The sequence below is a fragment of the Cotesia typhae genome, unplaced genomic scaffold (genome assembly GCF_013202065.1).
Source record: "Cotesia typhae breed Kobodo isofemale line unplaced genomic scaffold, CoteBio_Ctyphae scaffold_45, whole genome shotgun sequence".
Classification (NCBI taxonomy): domain Eukaryota; kingdom Metazoa; phylum Arthropoda; class Insecta; order Hymenoptera; family Braconidae; genus Cotesia; species Cotesia typhae.
This window is the reverse complement of record NW_027423777.1, coordinates 1,261,526-1,273,573: the sequence shown is the minus strand read 5'-3', so window position 1 is coordinate 1,273,573 and position 12,048 is coordinate 1,261,526. Positions and strand designations below refer to the sequence as shown.

The 12,048-nt window shown below is 27.7% G+C and overlaps 1 protein-coding gene and 1 pseudogene across 1 annotated transcript; both read left to right on the top strand.

Annotated features, from left to right (window-relative positions):
* The first annotated feature begins 1,395 nt into the window (after positions 1 to 1,395).
* Positions 1,396 to 6,398, top strand: LOC141536983 (ubiquitin-conjugating enzyme E2 Q2 pseudogene; annotated as a pseudogene).
* Positions 6,399 to 8,426: 2,028 nt separating this feature from the next.
* LOC141536982 (uncharacterized) lies at positions 8,427 to 11,028 on the top strand. Its single transcript, XM_074257819.1, has 2 exons — positions 8,427 to 8,627; positions 9,457 to 11,028. The coding sequence occupies exon 2, from the start codon at positions 9,478 to 9,480 to the stop codon at positions 10,789 to 10,791; it is 1,314 nt and encodes a 437-aa protein (XP_074113920.1). The 5' UTR covers positions 8,427 to 8,627; positions 9,457 to 9,477; the 3' UTR covers positions 10,792 to 11,028.
* The last annotated feature ends 1,020 nt before the right edge of the window (positions 11,029 to 12,048 follow it).

The window sequence follows — 12,048 nt, the reverse complement described above, 5'->3', positions numbered from 1 at the left end:
GATCCTTTAGAGGTAATTGTATATAATTATTATTGACTATATTTATTATAACATGTTAAAAATTATCATTGATATTTTATTTCAGAGATTTTTTTCTGTCATGCGACATTCATGTGGAGGAAATGATCACCCTGATCCGAAAATGTTTGCTCAAGTTTACAGATTGGCTTCTACATTTTCACTCATACATCCTCCGAAAGGATGTAATGTTTCTGGGGAAAATCTTTTGAGAAGCTTAATCGAACCTGAACTGTCAATTTCTTCAAATTTAGAGCGACAGCTATGGCTTCAAGGTATTGATGACATGCTACAAAATTCTGAACCGCAAGTGGAAAATTCTTCAATTGATGAAGATCATGATTATAATGAGGCAGTAACCAGTGATGCCGTGCAATCATACATTGCGGGTTACATAAGTCGCAAATTGCAAAAAATTGTGAAGTGTTCAGATTGCTTACAAAATATTCATATGAATCCAAGAGATGGCCAACGATTACATAGAAACGATGTAATTCTGAAAATGGATTTATATGGTGGGCTTATTTATCCTAGCGAAGAGTTATTTGAACTGACCAAACAATTAGAGAAGTGTGTTTTAAGAGCTGTAAGCAAAAATTTGACAAACCTAGAAACCATTACTCAAATATCAGATGAACTTAAAAAAGAGTACTTGATAAAAGTTGGGTGCTTTATTCATGAAAAAGAATTAACTGTTAAGATTATTGACATTTATATTGTAATGCGAGCGCATTTTTAGCGAAATCAGAAAATAAGCGCTACGACGCAGCAAAAACGAAAACAAAAATGAATAGAAAAAATGCAAAATTAATTTCTTGAATGTACGACTTATTTTTAAAGAAAAAATGTGTTATACTATATGTTATATAATGTTAAAAAATTAATCAATAAATGACTTTTATCTTGTTATAAAATCCCTGATTAAAAAAATCATTCAAATGGATTCAGAAATTTTTTCGTTGAATTGTATCAAATACGTTTCCATTTTTCTATATCGACAGGGCTTTTGGGTAACAAATTGGTTTATTTGAATTAATTATTAATTTTATTTTATTCCTGATTGATTTTAATGTAAATAATGAACATTTTTGTAAAAAGCGCGTTTACAAAGAGGAAGTCTTTCTTTCCTTTTTTAATCTAGTATCCTACTCTAATTATTTGTGGCGCTATTTTTAAATACTTTCCACTTGCTACAGTGGCGTCATCTTAATTTGCTGTTTTCCGTGGACACTTTTTGATATATAGAGATGGTTCTCCTTACCTCTACCCTCCATAGTAGTAAACTTGAACGAGTCAAATTATTCGAAAGTTTACTATAGTAATTAATACTTAACTAGAGTTAGGGATTGAAAAAATTTCAAATAATTTGTTATTCACATAGAGCGCTCTTTGACTATAGTTTGATTCAACTAGCTTTCAATGAATAATTTTAATTTGTCTTATTTTATTTTTTTAACAAAAATGTCCCTCAAACATTTTTAGTTCCAAATAATTTTAATTTCAAATATTTCTCCCTTCGTAGATTTCGAATTTTCGAACATAATTATTTAAGGTAGAGTTTCCGACACCCGCGTAAAGATTTGTCCGAACATGAGCGGACACGTGTAATATAATATAGAAGGATGCTTCTATACTGGGCTTAAACAGCTTAGACCGCATAGACGAAGGACCTGTATAACATTTCTGAGATCACCATTCTAAATACCAATCAGGAGTATTAGGTTGAAATTATTAAATCATTAATATTAATACCACGTGATAATTTTTTGGTAAGTTGTTAAATAATTTATTATTATTATTATTATTCTTTATTTAATTGGCCATGAAATCGAAGCTTCTTGCGACCGTTAATTAATATAATACAACAATATAATAGTACTAGCTGTTACCCGCCCGGTTGCTGGGCATTTTATAGAATTGTATTTTTAGATCTAAACTTGAAATTTAATTAGAGTATTGTTTTGACGCACAAATTCCAAATTTCATCGAATTAGCATATACCTTTCATCCATGTAATTATTCCAGCTAATATTCATTGTAACTTTCAATGTGCAATCATTATAATGTTTGCGTGGCTTTTTTTCAAAAATGAATAATAATTGACACGAAGAAAAAAAATTGAAATGAGAATTTGGAGTCTATAGGAGCTATAGCTTGAAAATTAAAAATTTTGATTGTTAATACCAACCCCCGCAACCCTCTGTGAGGTGAAATATCGTAAAATTCGTTTATAGATTATTTTTACATCTCTTACAGAAGATTCCTACCAAATTTGGAGTCGATAGGAGCTATACTTTAAAAACGGGAATTTTTCATTGTTAAGGCCCCCGCAACCCCCCTTGTAAGTGGAATTTTGTAAAATCCGTTCTTAGCTGACCTCTACTCGACGAAAGAAACATTCCTGCCAAATTTCAAGTCTTTAGGTCTTATAGTTCCAGAGATATCATGATGAGTGACTATGTCTACAGAAAGTCTCCTATATATATATCTTTAATATTAAAATAGAGATGAAATGTATGTGAAACCAATTTATTCGTGATATGATTGGTTGAAAATAACTATTCTCATTATGATTGGTTGAAAGTGAATATAATATACATAAACGACACATAAATATATCAAACAAATATGAGGCGCGCGCTTGCGCGCGCAAATTTAAATTCTAGTCCTTATATAAAATTGAGATGAAATGTATGTGGCATCAAACTATTCGTAACGTGATTGGTCGAATATATCATAAGCATGAAAATATATGCAAACACTATATTTAGGCGCGCGCTTGCGCGCGCAAATTCAAATTCTAGTTCCACTTTTATAATTTAGATGAAAAATATGAAAATATATCGTGTAAGCAAACTATTCGTAACGTGATTGGTCAAATATATCAAAGTATAAAAATATATGCAAACCCTAAATTCATGCGCGCGCTTACGCGCACAAATTTGAATTCTAGTATAATATTATTGTATGACACTCAATCATCACACAATTACAAATTCTCATACTTTTCATTCAATTTAACAGTGGTTTAAGTTTAGGAAATATTCATAACAAGAGGTACAAAATTCAACATAAGTAGGCTTTGTAGTACAATAATTAGGCAAATGACTCCAAATTCTTATTGCAGATATAATAAATGACTTATCATACTTAGCACTATGACATCCCGGCAAAACAAGATAATTCTAACGGACTTCACCTCTACGCAGACGAGGCTCTAGAATAGACAAGTTTGATTAATGAAATTATAATTTCGTAATACATTCTATTACTGTTTTTCACAGGTTATTAAGTTGCAATGTCTTGTCTAAAGACCCTTAAGCAAAATATAAACACTATTGAGTCTGTGTTTTCAAAAACACACGAAAGATTTCAAACATTTTCGACGACCTTGGACGAGTTGATATTTAAATTCATCGATGAAAAAGGTCAAAAGCATTTAATTAACGGCAATATTACTGAGGCTTATCCCACAGTTCCACCGGTGTGGTTTACAGAATCTGAAAAACCTGAAGTGTTGGAAGTCGTGCAAAGCTTAAGCGAAACTTCAGGTGCCGACAACTACATCATCAATCAAGTCATCAAGTTGATTAAAGAATTGTGTCGCCGTCATTCTTTACCCGAGCCATCAGAAATCGATCAATTGGAGTCAGAAATTCCTTCAACATCAAATGCTAATCCTGATGAAGTAATACCATCACCATCGATCCAAGCTGATGACTCTACGGAGGATGATGAAGGCGATTTTGAGGAAGAAGATGATAATACATTGGAAGAGATTGAAGTTAAAAAAATAAAGCTTGATGATAAAATTAGTCTGCCGAATATGGATGAACAAAGTATACAAAAAATTAAAGAGTCTAGTAAGATTAGTGGAAGCATCCAAGCAAGCGACCGTTTGTTGAAAGAGCTGTCTAATATTTATAAAAGCGATTCTTATAAAAATGAAATGTTCACCGTTGATTTGGTTGACGATTGTCTTTATGAATGGAACGTGGGTATAAAAAAAGTAGATAGTGACTCAGAATTAATGAAAGATTTAGAGCTACTTAAAATTGTAGAGAAGAAAGACAGTATTCTTCTTCGAATGTCCTTCTCACCAAATTTTCCACACGAACCGCCATTTGTAAGAGTGATACACCCTCTAATGATGTTTGGATTTGTAACATACGGTGGCTCTTTTTGCTTAGAATTGCTGACTCACCAAGGTTGGAGTTCTGCGTACAGTATTGAATCTTTGATTATACAGATAATATCGAGTTTAGTGAAAGGAGGGGGCCGAATACGCCAATTTGCCGAGCCTGATTCGGCTACAGAGAATTCAGAAACTGTGTACACTCTTGCTAATGCTAAACAATCGTTCATGATGATCAAACACGAGCACGACACCCGTGGATGGCACACTCCACCAAAACAAGACGGTTGACTACATAAATAAGACGATAGTATATAATTGATTCATCACATTTAAACATAAGCATGTAAATTTCGTAAAGTGTAAATTTTTTATTATGAATCGCGTGCCTAATGCCAAAAGGGTGTATACAAATTATACGCCCTTTTGGCTTTACAAAACCAAAAGGGCGTATAATTTTTTTTTTTTGGTGCCAATCGTTTTGTAAACATGTTCTTGGCCTAAAAACGAAAAAAAATTTTCCAAAACCAAAAGAGCGTATGTCTCAAGTTATACACCCTTTTGGCTTTAGAATACTGAAAATTTAGTGATCTAAAGCCAAAAAGGCGTATAACTTTTAACTTCCCGCTAAGAAAATGAAAAATTTTCTAAAATCGGGAAGTTATTGGTTTTACTCCGTTTTTTGATAATAAAATTTTCATTCCATCTACACGGAAAGAACAAAATTACACTGCATATCCTCCCATATTATACTCATTGTAATCTGTAGTGAGAAAAATTTTAAACAATAACAAAAATAATCCAGATTATACTAACTTATCTTTGTATTATACTCAGTGTAATCTCCGATGTGACCAAGTAATTTTTCTGATTATATCGCCCCATATTACACTGGATATAATCCGAAAAAATATCCCATATAATTTAAATTATACTCAGTAGAATCTTGGATTATATAATTTTTTTAAAAAATGGGATATTCAACTTTTTTCTTTTTTAATTTATGAATTTTTTTGAAAATTTGTTAAAATTGTGATTATTAATTTTTTTTTATTGTTCATTTTTTTATGTATTTCTCAAAAACGCAATGCAATGCTTGAATAGAAAATATTTAAGGATCATTTAAGCACAATTTTTCCGATAATTTGGGGTTGAAAAATTTTTGGTAAATATTTTCAAGTGGGATCACCATTTTAATTTTTTTGAACGAAATTTCTATTTGATTTTATTGATATATTAAAAAAAAAAAAATGCGCAATTAAAAAAAAAATGTTTACGACAATTTTCACAAATTTTACAAATTTTCAAAAAAATTTATAAATTAAAAAAGAAAAAAGTTGAATATCACAATTTTTGAAAAAATTATATAATCCAAGATTCTACTGAGTTTAAATCAAATTATACGGGATATTTTTTCGGATTATATCCAGTGTAATATAGAGCGGTACAACCAGAAACATTACTTTATCCAATCGGAGATTATACAGAGTATAATACAAAAATAATTTAGTATAATCTGGATTATATTTGATATTATCTAAAATTTTTTTTCACTACAGATTATACTGAGTATAATATGGGAAGATATGCAGTGTAATTTTGCTCTTTCCGTGTATATTCAGTTCAAAGAAATTTTTTGATGATAAGAAATTGAAGTTACTACCATCGAAAATGTTGAATTTTTCAAAAATTTTTTTTTTATACAAATCTTCTCCGGACAATTTTGAAGACTGTTTTTCAAAATTTAAAAAAATCCTGATTTTTTTTTAAACGCCCTTTTGGCTTTAGATCGACAATGTCCTAAAGCCAAAAGGGCGTATATCTTGATATGCCCTTTTTGCGTTAGTACGTCAAAAATTTTTTTTCTGCAGATCTTTGCGTTTCGAACGATTCTAGAAAGAATGGCAAAAAAAATTTTTTTATACGCCCTTTTGGCATAAAATCCTATTTAACTGCTGTAATACGCCCTTTTGGCATTAGGCACGCGAAATATATTAGAAGGTAGATCATGTTCGTAATGGTAAATTTTAATCCCTAAATTTATTGACAAAATGTAATATTCACATTCTTCATTATCTTGTAATTATTATTATTATTTTCTAATAATCTTTATCAATGTTAAATATTTTATCACCTTGAATTATATAAATATTGAGAATATTTTTATAATTAGTGTAAGGCCATTAGGGAGCTTTGACTTCAGGGTCTAAATTGTTAAATAAATAAATAAATAATTTTATACCGATTTTAGAGATGTAGTAACAAACAGAGAATTTATTTACTTCTTAGTTTAGTCCATTATATTCTGATCCACTTATTATTAATTATTTTTTGTACAATTGCAGACTTTATAAAAGAGATTAAAAATTATTTTTTCAAACAAGCAACCGGTAAATTCTTTATACATTTATCATTTAAATTCCTGTAAGTCTTTTCATATTTTATTTAATCCATTTCTGTACAAATATTAAGACAATTGTCTAATTTTTTTTTTTTATTCTGCATATGATATATTAATTGACAATCGTCTAAATTCTAAAAACAAACGTAGTTTTGATTATTAATTGTTATTGATTATTTACATTAATTTTAAAGAGATTTCTCTCTTTTAAACAATTATTTTTCATTAATTTTATATTACATCGTTATTTACTAGTAATACTTTGTTATTAGAATACTGTGCCAATAATCAACTATGTTAAATTTACATAGATATCGTTTTTTACACTAATAATTCTAAAGTTATACCACAATTTAAAAATAGAATAAAAGTCGAAATTTAAAAAAATAAAAAATGCAATATTTTAAAAATAATTTTTTGGAACAAATTTTTTTGTTCAATAAAATTAAAAAATTGTCAAGTGACTATACTAGGGTAAGTGTGGGTATTATTGCGGTTTTTTCGGTAGGTCTTACTTCAAAAGCATTTTTATTAAATTTTTTAAAAATAACAATAATTTTTTTTTTAAAACCAAAGTTTGAGTTATCATTGCCTCAAAAAAAAATCAAGAGTGCAATAAACTAATATTTTCTTTAAATAATAATTATTTAAAAAAAAAGTTCATATGCATATATTACTGCGGGCAAAAAAGGAGCTTGTCTCTATTACTGCATGCCAATTACTGCGTGCTTATTACTGCGAATCAAATTCAATGATAAACAACTTCGAGATCATATAATAAATTAATAAAATACGTTTGAAAGATAATTATTTGTTTAATAAAATGAATGGATTAGAAAAACGTATTCCTGAAGTAATTTGAATTCATATCAATTATTAATAATCATCAGAATAATGATGTATAACATAACAAGCAGAGTTTTTATAGTAATCAAAAAAATTAGATTTATCGAAGAAACACAAATCTTGATTTTAAAAAAATCATTTTGAATTTTTTTAAATCAATCAGAAAAAATTTTGAATAAAGTTACATTCACTTAATTTAATGAAAATTTCTTCGTTTGAAAGTTTTTCTGCTTAATTTAACACAACAAATTCTTTACTATAATGACCGCTTGTATTTTTAATCAACTTTGATTTAGTTGTTTTAATTTTTATCAATTTCTGTTTATAATTTATTTTTAACTAAGAGCAATTTGAAGGCAACTTGAACTGTCAATTGACAGGCAATATTTTCTTTTTAAGTTAGAATATATGCATTTTACACCCGCAGTAATTGGTACAAACGCATACAAATAGAGGAGCTTCTATTACTGCGGATTATTGAAAACATTCGCAGTAATACAAGCATGTTTATTTTTTTGGTACCAATTACTGCGTCCTTAAATAAATAATATTAATTGATCAAAATTCAATTTTTAATGCATAACTGATATTAAAAAAGGGTTATCTTACTTTTAAATGCAAAAAATTTTTAATTTGAACCATTTTATGTAAAAAAAAAAGACCTTTTAGTAGCACCTCTTTTCGTACATAAACTCACAAAAAAGTTATAGTTTACTACCTGTTAGCCAGTTAATTTTAATTTATTAATAACAAATTAAATAATTGTTGTACGTGTAAAACTACTTTGCAAATATTTTCTTGAAGATTTCAATTACAAGAAACAATTTTTTTTAATTCAAAAAGCTCAAGTAAGATTTATTGACAATTGAAATAAAAAAATCCGCAGTAATACCTCCACTTACCCTAACTCTAATGTCATTGTCTGACAAGGAAAGTTCCATCTATGTGGGCATAAAGATGTTACTTCTATTCTACTAACATTGAAGGCACAAATAATAGTCAAAAAATCAGAAAATAAGATAACAACAGCACTTAATTACTTCATAATCCCACTCCGAAAGAATGGAGGATTGTTCCACTCGTCAGAGGCGTTACTTTTCTTCAATTATAGTAAACAAGGGTAAATGGTATTTCACATTCCAAGTTAGTCAGTAACTAAGTCGAATTTATATACTACAAAACAACAATTATATTTTGCGCTTTCAACTTTCTGCGTTAATTATATTCGTAAGTATTATTTAAGAGCAACAATTTATATGACATTAAATTTAGCTGTCACTTGACAATTGTTTTAATTTTTTTAAACAAATAAATTATAGCAAAAAAAAATTATTAAAAAAAATGGACTTGTAGAAATTTTAATAAATTAAAAATGCAATTTTAAAAAAAAAAATTTTTAGAACAAATTTTTTTGTTAAAGAAAATTAAAAAATTATCAAGCGACAGCTAACTTCAATATCATAAATTTTCACTTGTAATTTTTATTAATTTTCACATGTGAAACTTTTTAATTAAATTTTTTTTTAATAATTTAATTACTACAAAATTATGTCATTAAATTTAGCTGTCACTTCACAATTTTTTAAATTTTCTTTAACAAATAAATTATAGCAAAAAAAAATGGACTTGTAGAAATTTTAATATTTTTTTTTTTTTTTTTCAATTTGTTATTATTTAGAGTCGGTTTTAACTGCTGTGGTCATATCGCCGACTTTAACTGTTGGGAGTGGTACGTTGGGGTCTTTTTGGGTTGTGAAAATCTTAAATCTACGCGGCAAGGGTCGAATATCAACCAAGATGGTTTCTAAGACCAGCTTGGGATTCGAACTCACGCCTGGCCGGTGAGCCAGTCCCGAGTGCTCTATAGGCCTTGCGCCTTAGACCACTCGGCTAACATCACCGGTTTTTAATAAATTAAAAATACAATTTTTTAAAAATAATTTTTTAGAACAAATTTTTTTGTCAAGCGACAGCTAACTTTAATGTCATCAATTTATTTATAGTTACTTAATATTTAATTATTTAATATAAACATTTGAACATTAAATAATTGCAGATTTATCAACGATTAGCAATCATGGATGCTTTGGAGCTCTATTATGAGATGCGAGGCATAATAAAGGCTGGAGATCTTGAAAAAATGAAAGAAATATTAGACAATGACGGATTATCATATCTTTCAGTTTGGGAGGATGGTTATATATTGCTCAGAGAAGCTTGTGTAAAAAACCACAATCATTTAGCAGAGTATCTGCTATCGAAAAATGCTAAAATCAACAGTGACTATGCTGTAGTGACACCTCTTCAAGTAGCTGTAATGAAAAACAATAAAAAATTAGTAAAATTACTTTTGGACCACGGTGCTAAATCTTATATAAATAAAAATAAAACACCGCTTCAAATAGCTGTTGAAAGAAAAAATGTTGAAATGGCAAAATTTCTTTTTGAGCATAAATCTGTCAAAAAAAGCTTTCATGAATTATCAAACACTCCAGAACATCCAACGCTGCATTTGGCTGTTCTTAGTAATGAATATTTAATGGTAAAGCTACTGTTAGATAATGGTTTCAATGGAAATATCAACGATTTTGAAGGATCAAAACCAATTCATTTGGCGATTAAATTCAAATTGATGGGCATTTTAGAATTATTGCTGCAGTTTGATGTAGATGTAAATGCAAAAAATAGACTAGGATGCACTCCGCTTTTTCTGACTTTTATTCTATCTTATTATCGATACACCGAAAACCAAGATTTAACAAATTTTGTGCTAGATTCACAGATAGTAGAACTTCTTATAAATTACAACGCTGACATTAATATGATTTATCTAAACAACTGTACTCCACTTCGATTAGCTTACACTTATACACGTCGGCACTTTCCTAATATGTTTGGTAGAGAAGACAATATACGAACGATTAAAGTTTTAATCACTCACATTGTCAAATTAAAAAGTCAAGGGTCGTATGTTTCGGCACGTAATTTACGAGAAATGTCATTGATCAAAGAACAAATATTTATAAAGCACCACAAGAAGTGCCTCAAAGAATTAATTAAACTGGTTGATCACAAAATACCAGACACAAACATTTCACTTTATGATTTTATCACTAAAAATGACAACGTTTTGGCATCATGTGGGAAGAACGAAAGATTTTACGAATTAGATTTCATGTGTCGAGTTTTATTTCGATTCTATATCTATAGAACCGCATTACGCATTTCTTATACAAAAGGAGTAAGAAGACACTTTTTATTCGAAGAAAGTGTGAAAGTTTTTGAAAAAAATTGGCCTCACGCCGCTAATTTGCTGACAAATTGTTTAGTACATATATTCAAGAATTTGAATAATAATGAATTACGTGAATTTATATGGACATTCAAATAAGAACGTTTTATTAAATGTATTATACACTTAAAAAATATATATATAATTGCTGAAGACAATTTTTAAAAGTAAAAAAAATTTTTTTACTTAAATTTTTCAACTATAAATTAATTTATTGTTACATGTATTTTGTACAAACATATTTTTATATATACAGTGTATAATATTTATTATAATTTTATCGTGCTCAAAAAAATAAAAGAAAATAACAGGAAACAAATACAGACTACAAATTAATTTATTTGTTTTATAATCATTTAAAATTCCAATACCCAAATTATTTTTCTTTTTGTATAATGTACAATGATTTTAAGTACATTTAATTGAGCATTATAAAAATGAACACTTTAGTATTCAATGGAAATAATATCTTTTAATTATAATTAGACAATTTATAAGACAAAAAAATACTATTTTAAATAATTATTATTATTAAAAAATAAAGCTATGGAATTGTTTTTATTTTATTTTTTTGTTTTCAAATACTATGTATTTCTTTAACGATTATAAATCGCAAGCTATCCTCGTTTATATATTCTCATAAATATATAGATACTCAACTCATTCTTTTTCTACAAGCACGTAATATTATTTCACTCGTAAATTTCAATTAATTAATGTATCAATTAATTAACTATCAGTTCATTACATATATACAACTGTTTTTTTCACGCAATGATCTTTCATAAAGTATGTACACATAACTTTGTCATAATATATTTTTATAAATATTTTCTTTTAACCATTAATATTGAACTTCTTTCATAATAATCAAATTATATTTTTCATGTCATCTTAATTAATTATTTTTATATTTATATACATGAATTAATATTTATATATGTAAAGAAAAATTATCAGTTTTTTTTTTACTTTTTTACATTCGAATGTTTTAAACAATGAATAAAAAAATTTTAATTAGACTCATTTTTTTTTATCTACTCGACAACTAATTGTTTCACAGTTGAAGTTGAATTTTTCTTATTTGATATTTTTCTTTTTTGAAATTTTTTATAGAAAAATTATCATCTTTAATAAAAACAAAAAAATATAAAATTTATAATTTATAAGTATTCCCGTATACCGATAGATATTAAAAAATTAAACGATAATAATTTTTATTTGGATAATAAAATAATTACGTAAACGTGCTGATAACAAAAATTAATAATTATAAAATTGATATTTTTTCTTTGTCTTTTAAGGGGGTATTCTGGTCTAGAAGCATGAAATTTCAGGTAATTTTTGATGTGCCGT